At 29.1% G+C, this 22,735-nt stretch overlaps 1 protein-coding gene across 1 annotated transcript in view; it reads right to left on the bottom strand.

The window, feature by feature from the left end:
- Nucleotides 1–22,735, bottom strand: part of LOC129962673 (cyclic nucleotide-gated cation channel alpha-3-like) — a 98,844-nt gene that overhangs the window by 40,988 nt on the left and 35,121 nt on the right. Inside the window, exon 3 of the mRNA XM_056076577.1 lies at nt 22,401–22,534. Coding sequence (XP_055932552.1) covers nt 22,401–22,534 — 134 coding nt within the window. The remainder of the gene's footprint in view (nt 1–22,400; nt 22,535–22,735) is intronic.

The following is a 22,735-nucleotide window of genomic DNA, read 5'->3' on the forward strand; positions in this document are numbered from 1 at the left end:
GCATGATTTTGTAGTTCGAAATCAGCGTAAAGAGTAGCCATATTTTTTTTCTTCTCTACGAATATCTACCTATGATACCATATACATATTATGATGAAAGTAAAATATACTGTAGCGGTAAACAGAAGAAAAGAAATTGTTGAAATCATTTATTGGCACCGATATAACATTCATTAGGCTACTTTTTAACATGCTCCCCACCGAATTTATCAAAGGTGGCAGCAACTTTTCTATTCTTGAGTTGATTAAGTCCGCTTTCAGAGGCAGGAAATGATTAGCTTGCGTTCAGGTATTTGATTCTTTTGAGTACATCAGATGCACAATTTCCGAAGCAGTGGATGTTTTGTGACAATTCCGAGTGACAAATGAAAATTGGTAGGTGAATAATCGTCAAACCACAGATCTTTGCGGGATCATCATTCACACAGGATGATCAAACACTAAAATCTTGGCTTCGAAAATTTTATTTATAGAATAATTTCGAATTAAAATATCAACTGTTCGTCATTCCGATTAAATCATTCAACGCAGTTTAGATTGGAGAAAAATGTTTGTCCAAAAATTTTACGACAGATCTATCCTTGCAATCGGTGGTAAAAACGACAAGGCCACGATTTTAACTTTATGGATTACAATATTCCAGGAATAGGGAAGTATTAAATGCCATGACGCCCTAAGTGTATCAGACAAACGTTTTGAAAGGCATGGCTTGTCATCTGACAGATTTTTGCATACATTCCAATAACTTATTTTCAGAATTTACTTAAAGAAAGAATATGCAATTTGTTGGGCTAAAATACCATTTAAAACGATTGATTTTTAAAATCCGTTACAATAGCGTATTGTTATGAAACTTCACGAGAACTATTTTTGGACAGGAAATGTAATTTTGAAGAAATGCACGATGACATGAACGGCATTTGAGGGCGCGCATCGTTCTAGATTGTCAACACCATCACCACAAATGAATTATAATGACATGTCTGCAATGATTAATATTATTTCTCGAAATTTGCTATTGTCAGATTTGTATCAGATTCTTACCAACGTTAAATTGAGAATTTGTACAGACATACGACATACAAGTACGCAAACATTAAAACATTATACGCTCTTGTACTAATTAAACATTTTTAAGCAATACGGTAACTGCAACAGCCGTATAAAAGTCTTTTTATGTTTGCATCCATTTCTCTTGTTTGATTTCTATGATGAAAAGGGATCTTAACTATCGAAAGCATACATGACATTATTATTTGTGGTTATTTCACTTCTACATATTATCGTGACATCAGTGTTTATACAATTTTTGTCTTCGATAAATATTTACTGATCCATTAATACAAGACCTACATAAAATAAAACAATAATTGCTGAAAGGTCCTTAAACCGTTACGACAAAGATGAGAGAATTATAGACGTTCAAACAAAGGTTTTATGCACACAGGGGAACATAAAGTTAGTTCTATAAACTCGACAAGAGTTCCGAGTCCATTATTCTTCCCTTGAGTTTACTGAGTAGACGTGTTTGCAATGCAGCACAGCACAGTGCGGTGAGTTTATTCTGGTGTGTCCTACCTTCCGGGCCCATTAACAGCCGATAATTGCTGGAAAACTGCGAACAAAGAAGCTGGTTGTTGTGACTTGGAGGCCACTCCTAGCGTGCACTGAAGCAGTCAAACTCTCCATTCCCTCGCTGCTCTTCGTCTCATTGATCAGCAGATCCCCAAATAGTACAATGCATACACGATGAAACTTCAGAAAAAATTAACATTATTAGCGTACATTTATTCAGTCACGAATCAGTTATTTAACCTGTACATATATCAGTAGATTCAGAAAAATACTAATAATTATGCCTGAATTTTACGTATAAAAAGGTACAATCATTTTTAAGTAGCTTCCATTATCATTCTCTTTCATAGTCCAATAACCTTTAACTAAATGGCCAACTAATAATTGGAATAAGGAGATTCTGATATTAATTAGAAAGTTGTAATTGAGATGAAAAAATCTTTTTTTCAAAAATTAAAAAGCAAATTGCATTTAGACACAATCTTATGAGAAAAACAAGATGAAATTTATTAAATAAAGTAAAGCATTTCGCTTTTTTACAGCAAAAAAAGGGATTTTGTCAAAGGCTCAAAGCATAAATCACCAGAAAGAAATCCAAAAATAAAATATAATTTAGAATTAATCATTAAAAAATACAACAAGTAAAATAGTTCTAAACTGAAAAAAAAAATTCAGCTCCTTTTAAATGGCTTCAAAATATGCATATTTCTGTACAGAATCAACCCACAGAAGTTCATTAACAGAATGAAATCGTCCATTCACTTCCACCTATTTTAGTATGATTACTAAAAAGAAATAGTTAAAATTAAGAAAAAAGGTTGAGAAACGAGCATTGTAAAGAAAGCAAAATGGGGGATAAACTATTAAGCCGGCTATAACGCAATTTCATTTGTGTGTGTGTGTATTAAAAATAATGAAGCGATTTTTATGCAAAAAATTTCTTTAATATTACTATCCTTTTTCAATTATGTTTTTGGATCTGTTAGACAACATAATGGCTCTAAGTGCATAATTTGCCATCCTTACAGGCGAGAATCAGTTCTATGAATTATTTATTCTTTTACAAAGAGGCCAAATACTTTGATTGAATAGTTTGTCTGAAAAATAAGAAAGACGTCATTTTGGCCATAATGACGAGTGTAAATGAACTATAAAGTACCCTAATTTTTTTGTAGCTTACAACAAAATTAGTTTTAATTCAATGCGACTGCATAGAAATAAAGTATTTTTGTTCATTCGAATATTACATTGACGTGATTTGATTCAGCATTGAAATCTTTAACAAGTATTGCATTTTTTCATAAAATATGGTCAAAATGATTCCACCCAACTAAGAGAATTGGTTATGCTAAATAATTAAAAATCTCGAGCGAAGTTCTTATTAATGCTCTTTTTTATTATATACTTTATTAGTACTTAATTTCTAGAAGCTGCACAAAATGAGTATCCTTGATGAATTTGAATGCCTGTCAACACAATGCTGAATGAATAGAGTAAACTTCATTTTTATATATTTTTTAAAGCTCATTTAATACACTAAATAATTTACCTTAGATTTTTTTTATATTATTGTCACTTTTATGAAATCCGAAGACTGCCATTCTTGGATAAGTTCATTTCTCTGCTGATATAAATGGATGAATTTTTCCCCACTCTTGGTAACATTATTAAAAAGTTGCAAAAAGAGTTCGAGGTTATGCTAATAAACACAATGAAATAGCTACAAATTTCTGTCAAAATGCTCTCCCGTAAAAACCCACACAAAGTGACCGAGGAAATAAAGGCTCTCCCGAAAATTTACCTCAAATTTACTACTAGAAAAATAGTATAGTATTGGTCGTAGGAACCTCATGTATGTCATTATTGAATAAATAACTAAATTCATAATAAGGTCATTTAAGTCATTTAACTCAAAAACATTTTTATAATATTCTACTCGCTGATTTCATTAGACTTAGATCTAAAATAACGATAATATGACATACAATAACGAAATTTTCATATGTTAATCAATCTTTAAACTCGAATTTTTGAAAATATATGAAGTGAATAAAATTTCCCAAGAAAGTAATTTTATTAAGACGAAGATAATAAGTTAAAAATAAATAAAAATTAAAACGATAAGAAATTTTGATTCTCGCTTAATATTTCTTTAAATATGAAAAAAAAATGCGGGTAAAACTATTTCTCCAAAGCGAATTTAACCAAACTATTTTTGAAAATTAGCTCTTTACTTTTGAAACCACACTATTTTTGCTACCCACAAGTTAGCTCTGAAAACAGAAAATAAATATTTCTTCCAACTCTGTTTTCCTCAATTACTTTGAGTATAAACCCTATTCATCAGTGAATGTATCATTAATTACGGAAGAGCATTTCTTATGATGCAAGGAAAAGACATTCAAGCAGTTTTGAAACAGTACTCAGAAATTAGCAGAAAAAGAATCAGCTGTGCAATTTATCGGGCGAATTAAACATGCTGCATGAGTCGAGCCATCTGTGCTGTTCAGAAATGTGATACAAGAAATCCCAATGAACACTCTTAATCACAATGGTTTCGATCATTATGGATAACTAGATTAGAAGAATCTAAGTATAGCTACTTTTTGGCATGACATTTTGAATATGTTTAGCGAATTCTTTAGAATTCCTTAGCATACTAGCTGTAATACAGAGACAATTAAATTGACAGTGACATTAGTAGTTAAATATTGAAGCTTATAATGGTATCCATGTTTTTCTGTTATCATTTACTTAAATAATGTTTTTTTAATTTAGAAAAAGTTAATCATTTTATGATTGTGATATTAAACTTATTAATTATCGAGTTATTTTTCAACGAAGAACATTTTTGTCAAATTGTATAATTTTAAATTTCTGTCATAGAAGTCAAATATATAAGGAAATGAATTTAAAATTTTTACTTTTAATAATGATAAAAAAAGACTACTTAACTCGGTACAAACATTAACTTGTGCATCACACATTGAAAAGCGTAAGTGGAAATATATTTGATTCAAAAATTCTTGCATGTTTCGATGCAGAAGCGGAACAAAGAATAAAATCAGAATTGCAAAAAAGATTAAATTCTTTTGAGAAAATGTGCTGCATTAATATCGTTCCAAAAAGATTTAATAACAACTCCTTGCGCGACGGGTTTTTTTTCCAACTTAAAAAATGAAATTTTACTTAAAATAAGATATTTTTCATGGAATAAGTAGCCGAAAAATAAAAGATGATCTTAATTAAATTTGGCTTATAGAAAGCTCCTTGTTGTAATTAAATTACAGATTCAAATTCAAAAAAAATTCTATTAAAAATGTGCAAAACGATATTAAAAAAAAGGTTAAAATGTGCATCGCCAAATTGCTTGAAAGGCATGCAATTAATACTATTTGGTATTTTATATTTTCAAGTATTATACCACTTAAAAACTTATTTTTACATTTTGAAGCATTATGGCAAAACAAAAAAATAAGAATTATGGTATCAGAAGTGAAGAGGAAAATCTCATTTGCACTGGAAATGGATTGAACGTGAGATTTTGGTGTGCAATAGGAGAAAAAACGATCAGCATTGCTGCAATAACTATGACTAATAATTCACTAGAACGTGCGTCAGTGGAAAGCGCAGATTATAGAAGCGCGGGGGGGGGGGGTTCCACCTTTTTCTGACCTGTAGGACAGTATTATCATTTTTCATCGCCTGTACAATTTATAAAATAAAGGGGTCTAAAGAAGCCTTACATCATTTAATTGTTATTTAGAATTTGCAGCTTTTTTACATTCCGAGGTAATGTGCCACTATCGGAAACTTTTTGAACCTTTTTGGCAGAATCTATCAGCGCCTTCTTTCAATAGCCCATTACAAATTTTGGAATCAAGGAATTTAAAGGATTGAAATTTATCTTAGGCCGCGTCTCAACTTTGTAACGAGAAAGTTTTCGGAATGGTTACAAAGAACTCACAGTAATTAGGCTACTAATATAGATTTATCTAATTTATACCAGAAATAAAATCTCTTTCTAACAATTGCTCAGGACAATTCAGAGCACTTAAGTGATCCCGACTTCTATCCTTACTTTAACTTGAAATAACTTTTTTTCTCAAATGTATATGCACTTAGGAATGCAAGACATCTGCACTAAATGCTAATTAATGAAAGAAAAGTAAAGTTCATCAAATTTGGGAAGATGAATAGAAATACTTTAAAATATTCTCTTCAACATCATTTTTGATTATTATTCTTGGACAAACAACCAATCACTTCTTGTCATACGACGCCCACAGTTCTATTCAATATACAATCGTGAATTATTATTTATGAAATCTAGCTTCAAAATCTGTACACTTTTATTTCGTTATGAAGACAGTTAGAAAAAAAATTCTTCACCTATACTATTCAGCCTATGCCAACATTGCGATCATGATTCCATGATTTTTCTATGATCATGATTCCATTTAAAGCAGTCAACACGTATGTAAATTATTCAATTTTGAAAATTAATGTATTTTGTTCAATGGAACTTTTGCAACGACAAAAAGAAACAAATTTTTATTAATAAATTATGTTGATTTAATAATATGTTGCTAAAAGAACATTGAACAAATAGTCAAGTTAGATAAAATATTTAAATTCTGAATTATAAGTGCAAATAAAATTCGGAGAAATTAAAATTACCGAAATGATAGAATAAGTAATAAATGAGATTTAATGAACTAATAAGCAATTTTGTTTTTAACTGGCAGTTGTAGCCGCAGTATCGTCTGCATATAATTTTTCTATATGTGAAAAAAAAAGAAAAAGAAAAACGCAGCAATGTCATATAATTTTTCTGTTCTTCTCTTTAGGAGTTTTTAGGGCTGTCAAATCAAGTTAATAATGCAAGTTGACGGATATTTTTTTTAATGTCAACATTTGGTGTATTTATGCAAAGATTGCTTTGAATTCATTCCAGTATATGGAATCCTTCGCTTTAGAAACAGAATTTCTAAGTTTATAATGGTTGTAAATATTAATTTAAACTTAGGACCTTAAAAACAGAAGGAGAGAGTAACTTAGATTCTCAGTCCCGAATATTTAATAGTGCTTTGTTTTAATATTTAACTAACTACCTTCAACGACCAACTGTTTATGCATCATTTATTAAGATAACCGGCAACACTAAAAAGTAATTTCCCCAAATACAAACATTTTAATAATTTTGTCAATTTTTATCTCATAAAAATTTATGACACCGTTAGTCATTGGAAAAACGTATCCATTTTATATTAAATCAATGGCGCCCTTCTCTTAACGATCGAAAAGGATTTCAAAATCATTACTTCATAGAGCGATTTCACTCATTTTTATTTCTTAAGTAAACTCAGGACACTTAGGAAAGTCACCCCCCCCCCCTCCTTCTCCATTTTTAAGAGATATCGAAAAATATGGGACCCGAACCTCAACAGGTGGACTGTAGCTGCAAATTTCCGACCCAAATAACTTGACCATTGTCAAAGCATAGAAAAGTCAGAATACTCTTATTATTGTGCAGTCATAATTCAAAATAGTATTTTCTCTTGTTTCGATAAGATGTATTTCATCAAAATTCACCCGCAAAATTATCTTTAATATGACCACAGAAGACGGTTCGTATCTAAAAGAATCTTTTAGCCATGTCAGTCACTATTGAACTTTAAAATAACAGTGTCATGAAACTAAAAATTAATATCAGTTGCACCACAACGAGCATTCTGATTGGGTAGTTATATTTCAAGGCGACGAAATCGTCGTGTTAGAGACGACAGGTGGCGAAATCTTTCCATTTGCGAAGGTCGAGAGTTATATCCAAGTTTTATTTAGCAGCATCTCTTGAAATGGAGCAGAACACTTATTGACGTATCGAAGAATCAGAGGCATTCGTATGAAACATTTTCGAACACAATATCTCTATAATATTGAACACTGGATATTAACATTTCCTTTTCCAGATATTCTATTCTATTCTATTATTATCATTCTAACAACACCTGTTCAAATATTGAAAAGGAATGAACTGAAACAAGGAATCATTCGACAGCAAAAATATTTAGAATGCTTCGATTCAACAAAGAATCAAACACGAGTCCATCAGCATCTCATCTCTCGAAGCAAATCGTTGAGACGAAACAAAAAAAAAAAAGCAATTGCATAACACATTTCAGAGTGTCAGTGGGCAACTGCAATCTCCCTGCCTTGCAGATTGCAGCGGCTCCATTGCATTCGCGATCGCAAATGAAGATGACATCAGAAAAGTAATAGCGTCCGCCGCAATAGAATAACACATTTTGTTGTGAATAAAAATAGAAATGAATGAGACAAATTTAATGATTTCCTTAATTAGAAGAAATAAGCTTCTTTAATTAATGCAGAAAAGAAGGATGTTTAATGCCCACTATAAGGAAGAATAACCGGTAATATTTTGAACAGGAACTTATGCAGTTTATTTATTTAATATTTTCATTGTTTAAATGAATTCAGAAAATATGTTTGTGTCTCACAGACTTAGAATTGTAAATTTAATTATTAACTTTGGATATTTTTCAAATATTCCGATTTTTTTTATTGTATTGACAATATTGTTAATATTTTTCATTGCATGTTATTTTAGAGAGAAATTGAAGATTCAAGTTGCTTCATGAAATGAATGCATACTTTAATCAAACATTTAACCATCGGATAACTGCTGTTGCATTTTTCTTTTTTGTATACTAACAGTTGTGCGTTTGAAGACCTTCAATTTAATTTTCTATTATTATTCTAAGGATATTCTAAGATAGGCCTCATAGCTAAGAGCTGTAGAAGAGATAGAAAGAATGACGGATACAATTATTAGAAGAACACCAGATACAGAACCAATAAATAGAATACCATTGGAGTCAAGAAAAAAATTATTTTTATTGTTGGCCGTGGTCAAACAAAACATTCAATATTACGAACAGAAACATATACGTTGGCCATCGGAAAAACGTCTGAGCCACGTGCAATGCCTTTCAAGATGGCGTCCTTCACTTGAAATAAATTTCTTGATGGTGTCCTTCATTTCGAATAGTTGCCAGCAGATACGAGAGGTAAATAACATGAATAGTGAAATAATCCCTACAGAAGATAGTATTTCTCTGCACAGTAAATCTCTAAAAATGCAGCTTCAAGCCAACGTGAGAAAGATTGACTACCGATTTCAGTTTTAATGTACACCAGACTATTTACAAAAAATATTAACAGCAAAATTGGATCACAAAACCGCCATTAATTAATAATGCTATACACTGTGAAAAACGAAACTGATGCATCAGTTAGTGAAAACTATGACACTCTGAAAATCAATGGCAAATGCACTGGTGTTCATAAATTAGAGGCCAGCACTATTTTACAAGAAAAATACTTTAGAACAGTTTTGTGTTAATAAATATAAAATATGAAGTTAAAACAGTAATAAAATATGAAAACTGTACAGAAATATGTAATAATTCCTTACATTTATTTATCAGTTGCGTTTCATTTTTTAAATAGGCTATTTTTAGAAAATAATGTTTTATGAGTGTGAATTATGCAAATTTTTACTCGTTTGATATTATTTCTTGCGATTTTTGTTTATGACATCATTTTAGTAGCTTGCGTGCTTTTTAAATGTGGATAATTCACCCTATTTAAGGAAGCTGGGAATGTTTGCACTTTCAAAAAATTGTTTTTTTTTTTTTAATTTTAGTTTAATAAAATAAACATTTCATTGATTACAGAAATGTACAATTTCTACAAGTTTAAAAAATCTGAAATTTATAAATTATTCTTTATATTTCGCCTTTTCCTCGAAATTTCGGTAGGCATAAAAAGCATTCTATACATTAGAATCGTGTGAAATTTTATAGATTAGTATTTAAAAACAATATGCGTCTATTAAACATATCTTTATTTTTTTTCCTACTTAATAGTATTCATCTTTAGAGGCTATTTATCCTGCAAAATATGATTTTGTTAGACTTTCAAGATACACGACATTTACACTTTTATAGTTAGCATATTTTTAAAAAAATGAGTCCACTGCGATTATTAAATTTTCATATATTATGGGGATTTTGGAATCATTTTACGCGGAATTATTTTTTGGGGGGATTACTGATTTCTGGTTATCAACTTGAAAAGCTGTCGCAACACAATATATATTTGATTTATCATTAAAAACAAATACTTTAAGAAACAAATATTTTCCTACTGTTTTATAATTAAAAATAAATGTCCATATGGCCTTCATTCAGATATTAAATTTTGCTTGTGGAAAAATCACCTTTACTTGCAGCTGAAATTTCGACAATTTTCAGTGTGAAGAACGCCCCTTAATAACTGAACAGCAAACAGCACACCAGGCCGAAGCAGGCTTCAGTCGATAGTATCTTTATAAAAGTGAGCATGGTATAACGAATCTAAAATAGACTCAACCATACTGAACAAATTTTGCAAGCTGAATTATGAGATGAATGAAATGAAGTTGTGAAAAAAAGTTATAAATGGTAGAGTCGTCACATGAAGTACCAAAGAAATATTCGTATGCTATTCATCACTGAATATTTTAATAGTTCAGGTAAAACTTTCTTTTTTATAGATTTTTTTATCTATGCGTCATCCCAAAATGTAAACAAAAATAAATAGCTCAATGGCCGAAATATTTATTAAAAACAAATATTGGTTTTTAATAAATAGTTCGACCATAATTTAGGAAAACGGAGTGTGTAGCGTATACATTTAGTTACGTAAATTCTTCATAATAGAACTCTATACATTTCCAGTTTGATTTTGAACATCAATAGATCAATATATCTCAAATGTAAAGAATCAAATGTTTGATCAAAGATCAAAGAAAAGTTTTGTAAAGATCAAATGTTTGTAGATCAATATATCTCAAATGTAAACTTTGAATGACTTTAAAATATCAGAACCATAAAAATATTCAGTAATAAGAAAAGGTCAAAATTTGTCATTAGTAATAAGATGCCAAAATTTGATGAGAGTAAAATTTTCTAAAGCCAATTTAATTTAGTGTTAGCAGTATTCATTTGGTATTTTAATGTTATTTTGTTTTTATAAGGTTAAAATATCCATGATTTATATAAAAACAAATTTTGATCTAATAATTATAATGACATCAAATCATTTACAATGACGAAAACAAACATTTTTCGCTAGTTGTGTTTTTAAAATATTCTTATGGAATAAAACCTAAAAGAATTTTCAAAGCTACCTTTCACAGAACTACGTGGAAAATGTCTCCTGAGCGTATTCTGAAAAATCGTATCTAGAAACGAAATATGCAATTCAAATACGAATATGCGCTGAATTTTAATAGGATAGATTCTGCAAAGTTTGCGATGCTAAATCACATGCGAGAGTTCAAATCTTACCCAAAAATGATACCTTTTGTAAAAGAATTTTTTTTTATATATCTTTCAACGTAGGTTCAGTGAATATTTTATTTTATAAATAAGAATACAAGGTATATCTCTTTCAGATTCTATTCATATAAAACTGCTTTTCCTTTTTACGCTCTCGTATGCGAAGCATGCAAAGAGAGAAGTACTATAATTGAGGAAAAATCAACTTCGAGATTTTGAAAAATCTCAAATCTGACTAAATCCGGATGGATATATATATATATATATATATATATATATATATATATATATATATATATATATATATATATATATATATATATATATATATATTTGGAATTATATCCGTCTATAAAAAAGGCAAAAAGCTTAAAGGATTAAATTTACCATATAGTCCTAGCAATGTGGATTTCTATGAAATTCCAGATAAAATCCTTCTAAATGAAGTTTATCAGTCTGTGCATGATAAACAACATAAAAATGACCAAATTAAATTAATAAAATGTTAAATTTGGATTTTAAAAACACACTTAAACACATTTAAGTGTGCAAGTTAAGTTCGGATAAAGTTAATCAGCGGGTTAATAGATTTTTCTCTATTCGTATGCAAATGAAATCTATTATTCGAAAACACAATTTCGAAAAATGACATTTGATAAGAGAGTTTTTTCGCGGTAATTCTGTATTGAAACAGTCGAGGATTCTAAAGATAAATCTACTCTAATTATTTGAAGCTAATACGAAGCATAAAACCCGCCATCTTGTCGAGGAGAAAACACTTGAGAGGTTACTATTACTCTTTGTAAATACACAATTAAGAAACTTTTTCTAAATAATGGTACATCAATGGGTTTTCAAAATTCGCATAATATTTAGATATTTTATTGTTCCTGTTTTTAACAATTACTACAGATTTGATTTTCAAGAATAATAATCTTTTTTGTAAATGTAATAATTTTAACCACTCATTTTCTGCTTCAGTAACAGCTATAGATTTATGATTGTTCTTTACAGTAATTCCGACGCATTTAAGTATAGTATATATGATTCATCACGAATGCGAAAGCTTTTTCTCCCCTTGATATCACCTTCCGGGTTTCACTTTTCCCAAGAATTTAATAGAGTTTAAGATGTATGATGGGTTCATTTGTCTTTGAGTTATTTTGCTAGAAATAGGTAGGTATAAAAAGGAATTTTTTTTTCTCCTGTAACCAATGGAAATTTATTTTGATACTGTGAGAATTTTTTTTTCTGACTCAACACATTTTTAATTTTCCGTTCATCGTAAAAAATAAAAAAGTCATGAATCTCTTACTGAAAGATTCTTTAAACCAAATTTCTGATGTATGATAATATATATATATATATATATATTGCAGTCACTTGAATATATCTAATCTTGGATGACGTCCAAGTTCTATCGATCGTTGTTACATTTTTTTTTCCTATTTTTCATCACATAAATGCTTCTCAAACAGAATTCGGCAGCTGTATACAGTGCAATTCCTTTATAAAAATAGTACAAATAGGTTTGGTAACTTGCGATATATTTTACTATATTTTAAAAACATATATAGCTCTCAGAAAAGGCGAAAAGTTTCTTCCACTTCAAGTGAAAACGTTTCCTCTTCCTGGAATTATAGGAAATGGAATTTTATAAATATAATTCAGCTTAATCTTTTACCTCTGTATTTTGTATTTGTTATACATTTTTACAAAGAAAATTTAAACAATTAAAAGCTTTATTTTCAATAATGCAAAATTCAGATTATTATGCGTATATTTAAAATATTAGTAAAACGAAAGAAACATTTCCCTTGTTCCAACCGTTTTCGCCAATTTTGTTATCAAATAAAAGCAATTGTCCATGATATATCATTAATACGATCCAAAGGAACAGTTCCCCAACTACAAGACTACTTTCGCCAGTTTTTATATTGGCTGAAAGCTGATGAGTCTTGATACGTCCTCAATGGTTTCCTATTTTCGCTCTATTCCAAGAAAAATCTCAAAACTGCTGCTTAGCTGTACACCGCCCTACAGAAAAATTTTGAATTTTTTAGCTCCTACCATTATACCGATTTGGTTTTTAATTTTACTAGCTGATATAAGTGTCATTACTCGGAATAAAGATATATTCAAGTCTAAGTACCTTTTCAACATTTTAAACTTAAATGTCTTCTCTCGTGCCCCTCGACTAGAAACTTTCTTTTTTTCTTCATACTCTGAACCATACAGCAAACCTAGAAGTCTTAGAATTCCATTTCTTCTTCCCCGAGGCAGGCGACTACTGCGGCGATGACACAATTTTCCTCTAAATCCTGGATTTTATCGCAATATCTCGAAATATTATTCTTTTTTATGTTTGGCCTGGAATCAATCCGTTGTTTTTGTTCCCTGTTACTTTTCCTTTACCTCTAATTTGAGGTAGAATCGATACTCTGTTTATTGATTGACTTTCTTCCATTAAAAATTTGTGAAAATTAAACAAAATATAGAAAAGTGAGAGTTCATTAAATTAATCTGCTGGAGCAGAATAAAAAATGTGCATGAAAATAAAGGGAAAGTATAAATTCTATTTTGGAGTTAATTTTCAAAGAAAGCGATACTTTTTATTAAAATTTTAGCAGTGACAAAGATGATCGTTGAATGAAGCAATAAGACTGAGTTCAATTTAATAGTAATAGCAGAAACCATTGTTACAAATTGGTTTTGCATTAACTTTTGAAAATTTTAGTTAAAGAGAAAAAAAGATGTGCGACAACCAAGTTACCATTAAAAAGATCATTGTATTTTAAGATGTAAGACATTTTGAGACATATAAAAACAAAAAGAAATTATATCTTATATAAGGTATTATATTCTGTTCTTGTATAATGCGCATTTGTGCTATAAATATTTCAGAAATTATTGATAAAAAATAGAGCTTTTTATTAATTACATATCTAAAAATTTCATTTTTAAACTTGAAACACCACAGCTTACTTTCAAATGCGTCTCAGCATAGCATGCATATGAAAATTTAATATCCAACCGTTCTACTGCTTTTTAATTCTTTATTAATTAATTATTAATTTATTCTTTTAATACTCACCGTTCTATTCTTAATTGTTCTATTCACCGTTTAGGGAGATTTTTTTTTTATGGTAGACATAACACACCAAAGTACACCTGTAAACTTGGAACAAACACATACATTTTCTGCTTTATGTTAAGATGAAAGCTCATAATTTCGCGATAAATCGTCAATGATCGTTTACTTTCAACCTTTAAAATCGCCATTCATTTTTGTCAAAATAAAATTTTGACGGAGTTCATCTTCAACAATAGAATCAATTTCGCTATTTATCTAGTTAACTAACCAGATTACTCCATATTTATTATGAAAGCTCAAAACAGTATTTCTGGTCTTATAAACTTTCTATAATATTTCCATAATATTGTGAAACACCGATTATTTGCGACGGAAAGTGTTTATCTAAAACAATATATTTATATTAGGTTCAGTGAAGTTGATCGGGAACAACCATTATGGTACGTGTCCTTGAAGCCTTAGGGAGCTGTGAAACATGCCACTTTTTTTTTTTTTTAACACTCCAAAGGAAACCGATAAACCCTTTCTTGTTTCTTACAATGAAATTTTATAATATTTAATTACTTTAACTGCAATTGTATTAAACAATGAGAATAAAATCAGGCGTTCCAAGATTTTGGGGGTTTTAATTAACAGATTAAATGTAATGTTGATTATCCCCCCCCCCTTTGAGATCCTACTATCGCAAAAAAGGAAATTTTTAGATCACGGTAAAATTGAAGCACGCTCTTTAGTGATGCCAATTTTGCTTTCTAAATTTTGTTCTTTAATTTTTATAATTTTTTTAAAATTTGGGAACAGCGACTGATGCAACTGAATTTTGGAATTCTTTCACTATTGAAATACTTAAAAGTTTGTTTCAATGTAGAATTGATTTTCACAGCATGACTTTTAATACAAAAAATGAGTAAATTCACATTTCAAAAATATTCAATTTTCAAGAAGTGCTTGATGTTTCTGTTTCAAATTTAACTGAAGTATCTCGCATCTTTTAATATTTTGACATTTTTGTTCTCATGTCTTCGTCTGCATTTATTTGTTACGTATGTATGTAAAAAAAGCCAAATACATATTATTTTACATTGTATAGTTTTTGAATTCTTCTATATATTCTTTGAAGGTGTTTTAAAATAACAAAAAGTCATTCTTATTAATTGTATTCAAAGTAATTTTGAAAAACTGATTAAAATTATCTAATTAATTCAACAGAAAGAAAAAATATGTCATCAAAAAATTATTATTTTTTTTTTTTTAAATTTAAGGTTATGTTAAAATAATTTTTATGCAATTGTATGTCCCAAAGTTACGGCGCAAAAATATTAAATTATTCCACCTTTTAGCGAACAAAAAAAATGTTTCCTTTATTCGCTATTTTTAACAACGCAGTTAATCCATCTAGGTGCTAAGAAACACGTATGCTAAATTAGCTCAATCCTGCCGACGCATCTACAATTGTATAAGGTTTAGACCAATAAACAAACAGTTCACTTTATATATATAAAGAGATAAAGCTAATGTTTGTATTATCTGATGATGTAAAAATAATGCTTGTTCAGAAGTTATGGCAGAAAAATAAAATCTTTGAATTCCTATTTCAATCCTCTAGAGGAGCAGAAATTGTTACAGTAACAAAGATTCAACTCTTCACGGTGTTAAGAAAAGATGCGCACTGAATTTCGTTTGAATCCATTCAAGGAGTGCGGCATTACGCAAGGTTCAAACAAACAAACGGATTTTCAAGACAAACAGAGATCCATCCTTTTTATGAATTTGTAAATAGTTTAGAAACGTCACCGAAATAAGACAGTACCCGATAAATAAATAACGTTTCTTAGCACGATAGTATTATCCTATTAGGAACATTCGGAAATAAAATTTCAAAATCCTACGAGGTTTTTTTTTCCTTCTTTTTTTAATAGCAAAGCTTCGGTCTTTGACTTTGTTAATGAATCATTTTTTAATAAAATTGTAAGGAAGCTCAACGAAAGCAGCCAGCTACAAATCAAAATGTAGCATTAGGCATTTTTTTTGTTTGTTTGTAAGGAATTTTCAAATTTAAGAAAGAATATCAGGTAAATTCCGATAAAAAAATATAAATCATTGCCCTAAAAGAGTAAGAAAATAATTTTTAAAAAATGAAAATTTTAAGATAGTTTTATGAGGTGTTCAAATTTTGTTTATTTCCTTGCACGTGGCTATAAAAATAAAATGAATGAAAGAGAGTATAAAAAAGGTTAGTGTCCTAGATTGTTGCCCCCCCCCTCCCTTTTCTTTTATCTCGCATTAGATATACATTAAGTTCACAGCATGGGATCAAATACTTATTTCTCTTGTTTACGATATCTACCATTATTTAATATTTAAAAACAAACCATTCATGCTATTTAAACTTATTTCAAACTTCATTTACAAGCAAGATTTTGAAATCATAAATTTTTCTAATTATTATTTGAAGAGAAAATGAGCTTAATAATTAAATGCTAGTGAGCTGTTTTGTCAAATGCTTATTGTTGGTGAATCAATTTAATCCTCCAATGTAATTACCGACAACTGGCATAAATTTCTTTCAAATCCTTCATTTTTAGATTTATTCTCATGGAAATCTTAGCAAAATTGATATTTTATCAACAAAATTTGATTAAATACAATGTAAATAATTATCTACATAATATATAACCATGCTATTTCTTTTAAATAAGACACTCCTGCTAAGTGAATAAACTTAGATTTGCATTAAATTTAATATTCGTTACTAATATTTTCTTCTCTCCCCCCCCCCCAACAGACATGCTTTGGTTTCAGAGAAAATGATTTTTTAAACAAAAAAATTAATTTAACAATCAGCAGGGGTCATTATATTTCTAAATATTAAAAAGCGTATTTTCGACCCTATGACTTATTTCTCTAATATACGATACAATTTGTTGCATTTTTCTTTATTTCGTGCATTGTTCCCAATATTCCTATTATGTTTAGAATGTACAGTGACGGGGGAAAAAAAGAAGCCACCTAAATTTATTTCGCAATTGATTGTCCTATGTGAAAACTAAAAAGTACCATTTTAAAGGTAACAATGACTATTAAAAGACGCGGAGCCTAAAATTTTCGTAGGGGGTAGGCTGCATATTTAAAATTGCACAAACTTTGAGATTCCTTATGGCAACACCCCTTTTTATGTCATTAATAGATTTTCCAAGGAAAAATTACCCGAAGTACAACTCTAAGTTAATATATCATAATAACATCGGGAAATATTTGGTATTTTTGGTTAAAGTGTTGTTTCCATATTTAAATGTGTAAGATTTAGATATTCTCCGGGCGTTGATAATAGTATGTTTTTTGTCATACCTTTAAAGCTCCAATTCATATAATAAAATCGTTTGCCATTTCATTCATGACAAAATATTCATAGAGAAAATTTTAAAGGAATCATGATTCTTTTCGGAAAAAATGTTCAAAAGCATTGAATGTTATGCTTAAATAACATCTGAGCCTAATTCTCCATTACACTGAAAACACAAAAAAAGTTATGTTGTATGAATGAAAAATACAAAATTAATTATTTCTTATTAAATGGAATGCCATTTTTAGTATTAAAATAAATCTGACCGATTCAGAGAGAGAGAGAGAGAGAGAGAGAGTGAGAAATTAACTGGCTTTTATTGTTTTGCGCTTTATTTCTGCCTTTCTTTATCAGTACATACTATTTCTATTATCACTGCTTACAACTAATAAATAGACACGAAATGGCACACCGATTTATTCTACATTCATACAAAAAAAAAAAAATAGTGAATTTTATTCACTGACGAATGTAAATGTTTTTTTTTTTTTGTTTGTTTTTTTTTACGTGCTTTACGGGCAACTTAGGGTTATCTGAAAACGCTTTTGACTTGCTAAAGATTTCATTGTGCGGTCAAATGTGCCGCGTGTCACAAATACGAAAAGTAAATTGCCGAGCGTCACCAAACATTCATTCACATCTCTGCTTTGTAATTCTGCAGCCCTTCATAAATGTATAATAATTCATCACACATCTGCATAAAAGTTTAAAAGGAGGTAGAGCTATAGGAATAATTATATACAATTAAAGTAATAATAATTATATAGAACTATAAGAATTGTTATATATAGATAATTACAAGAACTGTTAATCCTATGTATGTCTTTAAGAAGTTAACTTACTTAATAATTGAAAATTTATATTAGAGTATATTTGCTTAAATAGAACAAAGTTAATTTAATTAAACTGGCACTGAAAAATTTAGTATATAACTATTTTAACTATATTAAATGGAATAATAAAACCAATAAAAATAATTACAAGTAATAATATATTATTAAAATTACATATACATTAATAAAAAATATCAAATGCTTAATAAATAAATGTTTTGATGCCTGAATTTTCTTATTCCATTTGTGACTATATACGGTAATACACAATTATAACTAAAGCACACGAGTCAAATGAAATGTGGGGCTTTTGTAAGAAATAGCGTGCACTTGAACGAACATCAATCAACTTAAAAAAATATAAAGGATTCTTTTCTTGTTAGATAATATGGAGTATGTTATCCATAAATTATTAAGAGAAATAATGGGTCAAAATGTTTGTAAAATTAAATAGCTATATCTTACAAAGTAATAATTACGAAATGAAATTCCCTTTTTTCTGGTATTTGTTATATTTAGTAAGTGATATCATATGAGATAACGAGTAAAAATATCAGCTTTTATTTAAATTTGATTTCATATTTTTTGTTCTTGACGCCTTTTTTTTAAATATATTTTTATATTACAATAATTCAGGAAACGGTATTTGTTTCAAGGAATACATGAGTAGCAACATTTCAATGCCAAATAAAAAGCTGTCGATATTTCGAAATGTGTGAATGTGTCCCTAAATGTATCATTTTAAAAGTAACACGGGAAACGGAATGTGGCAGAAGAACCACTCTAGGAATGAGACGACATTTTGCACGTCCCCATAAAAGGATTTTGTCCTATTTGTGCCAAACTTTAAACATTTTTAGATTACAACATACTTACACTCTCATTTTAGGATTTTTCTCAATTATCAAAAATTAATTTTTCATGTTAAATACGTAAGCAAATTGTGTAGAATATCATAACAAAAAGAGATTAAGTCAATAACTTTATAAGTTTTTAAGACATGAACAAAAGTTCAACATTTCATTTTCACATTAGAAAGTCAAAGTTTTATTGGTTCATCATTTCGAAACGAATAGGCCTAAAACTAATGAAACTTGGTTTCCGAAAACAAATTTGATGTAGTTTTAAATTTTGTTGAGGAAAAAAAGCGTTTCCGTTTGAATTTTTTTTTATTTTTTTTTTAGTATAAAGAGGGGCTTTTACGAAACTTTTAATTCAAAAATCTTTGAGAGTACGTTAACCCCTTTCAAACGACACCTTTTTTTTCCCATAAGCGTACGTTTTTGGCTTAGGTAAACTCGACCCTTTTTTTTTCGTTTTCAATCAAATAAAAATGCTCAGATTTTACGCATCTTTTTAATTCGGGATTGAATGCAGCCGAAGCTATAAGAATGGTGTTCGGGCAGATGGAAATGAGAATGCGCAAAGTGAGGAAAAGTAGAGTCTTCCATCCTAAATTAAAAGTACAAATTAATTAAATATCATATACTTTTTATCCTGTAGATATTTAATAATTTTTTCCTAAAGAACATAAGCATATTCAAACGAAAATTTGGTTTAAATGGAAATAAAAATTATAATGAAAGTTAATTAAAAACATTAACATACCCAAGTTATCGAGATAATTAAGCCTCAAAAGAATGTCAGATACGGCGATATAAGTTAAAAAATTTATTAATCCTTAGCTGAGAAGGGTGATCTTTCTGTTTCGATCTGAGAAGACAAAAATGTTATTTTTGCTTTTTTTCCCCCTAGTCAAGAAACCTAGTCCTTTCCCCTAGTCCCTCAGTCAATAACTTTCACTTCGTTAAATGAAAGATATTTTAGCGGTAAATATTTCCATCTTTTGTTTCTCAAAAGTAAAAAGATATATTTGTATATGTATGATCATGTTTTGTCTTAACTTTATGTTATATCAACACTGAAGAAAATTTGGAAAAAAAAATCTGACGATTATTCTTGCTACTTTTAAGGAAATAGTCGAAATATTTTTCGGTCCATCATAGCCATGTTTTTATGTTACTTTATATAAAAAAAAAGCTTAGTAAAGACCATTTTTGCAGAAGCAAATAAAACTTCCTGCAGCAGAAAAAGTTTTTTTTTTTTTAACAAATGGAAGAGAAAAGTTTTGTCGAAGTCGTTTTTGCGACGATTCGGATTTTTCTTAAAATTCTTTCTGATTCTAGAAAAAAAAAAATTTCTATTTATTTACCATTCAAAGCGGTAAAAAATTCTTCACCAAGTTCAATGTGCGAATAAAAAGTGCTAGTTTTTCAAAATGATGAGTGGTAAAGACTTTCCAAAAATTCTGAGAAATATGATTTATTAAACTAACATTTAAGTTTAAAGAAGAAAATATTAAAGAAATATTTCTTTTGATTATTCTATAATTTATGAGAGGGAAAAAATGAATGTCTTCAAATCATGAATGGAAATATTTAACTCTTATGGAGAATAAACACGAATAGAAATGCCAATGCCCTGTTTCCCTAAAATAAATAAAAAAATACGAAAGACTCGTCTGAAAACTGAAAATTGTGTCATTTCTAAATAGTAGTACAGAAAGGTGAGAAAATCATCTAAAGAATAAGGATGAAGAAACGAATCAAACGATATGCACAATACCGCATCATTCATAAAAAGTATACACAATCTAATTTGACGGTATTTAATCAAATTTTTGAAAAGTCTAAAAGGAAATGTTTTAAAGCATAAACACAGTAAAAAAAAACTGAAAATACGTTAGTTGCTGCTAAATACTTTCTTTTAAAAATTAGAGTGAATTTTCAAAGTAAATAGAAATTGGAAATTCAAGCAAAATTCTTAAATTTCAGCAAAAGGAGCCCCATTCAATATGTGTGTCAGTAAAAATGGCTATAACTTAGTTTTTATGTGCAAAGTGAGAACTTGTAAAAAGAATTAGAAAGTTTAATGCAACCATATTTCTTTGCTTTGTCTTTAAAAATATTTTTTTAATTTAATTTTTTTTAAAAAAATATCCAATTTTGAGAACTTTTGAACAACTGCACATTGAATTTTACGGAAAACAAAGATAAAATAAAAAAATATTTGAAGCTTTCTATGGTATGAGGAACCATGAACAATTTTTGTTAACACAAATACGATTTTCAGCCAAGAGTTTTCATAAAAAGGCTCCCATTTGTATTACCTTGTCTACACTTCATGATTATTAAAATCTTATAGTGTAGAGACAATTATTCTAGACTGTATACTATTTTTTTATTCATTTTTCATCTAGTGTTATGAAAATATCAACCTCAAAATGGTATAAATTAATATAAGAAATACAAGAAAAAAAATTTAGACATAATTTTGAACTTGTATACGCAATCCAGGTCCTTGTCATAAAGGATTACCGTAACAATCCAGTTACTCTTTTATTCGACATTATTTATAAAGAAAAATTGTAAGAAATGAAAACATACTTCAATCGCAGTGTTGAGCCCATCGCTCTTTAAAATGCGAAGGCCTCTCATTGGCTATTCTGTTATCTGACAGTGATTCAGTACTGATAATGCTACTGCAGTGCGGATTTATCTAAATGCTGTTATACCAGAGACGCAGTCATAAGCTCCATTGAGTTCCCCCAAAATGCCATTTTGTATGACACCATGTATTGAGAATCAGCACTGATATGAAGCAGAAGAAGGAGAATAAGCAGATCCCCAGAGAATTTTTATTTCCGCTAGCTATTTAAGATAAATCAAATCCGATACAGTATTCCGAATGAAAATTTTGAATTTTAAATGGATTTTTTTTTTTTTACCCATTAGAAAAAAAAAAAATGAAAGAAACTCCAAAATATTCCCAATAAACTTGTTCTCTAAAATTAGAATAAGAAAGAACAATTTTTAAGATTTTATTTTCGATTAATAAAAATACAGAAAAATCTAAAAGAATCTAACATTTCGAAAATTGAATTGGTTGAGGCACGACTCATAATGAAGGATTCTTTTCATACTTCAAGTTTTCTACTACGCTATCCATATTTCAAAGATTTTTGAAATTGCTTTTTTAAAGCTTTCACGAGTTTCCGTTTTCAATTTTGCAATGAAATCGTATTTTAAATGTTTTTATCATGAAACCATGTTTCGCTTTAAATACTTAAAGAAATTAAAAAAATTTACCTTTTTATATAAGACAGTTCTATGTCATCTTCGGTGCTCTGGGCCGGATGCGAGGTAAACTTTTCTAGAAAAGAATCCGGTCTTTGCTGAACAGCCCCTTTCTTTCTGTTTTTTCCAGTGATCACCAAAGCATTCTGGAATTGGATCAAATGTATTAAATTTCATCCAGATAGATTCAGAAATTTTAAAAATTTTAATAACAGTGAAATCTAATGGCATGCATCGCTTTATATAAAAATTATCTTCATTGAAATGATAAAAGAGTTTTCGATGTTAGCAATCCCTTATTTTAAAATAAACACGGTTAGTTTTGATATACGGTCTGTTAATGAAAT

The sequence above is a fragment of the Argiope bruennichi genome, chromosome 3, assembly GCF_947563725.1.
Source record: "Argiope bruennichi chromosome 3, qqArgBrue1.1, whole genome shotgun sequence".
Taxonomy (NCBI): Eukaryota; Metazoa; Arthropoda; class Arachnida; order Araneae; family Araneidae; genus Argiope; species Argiope bruennichi.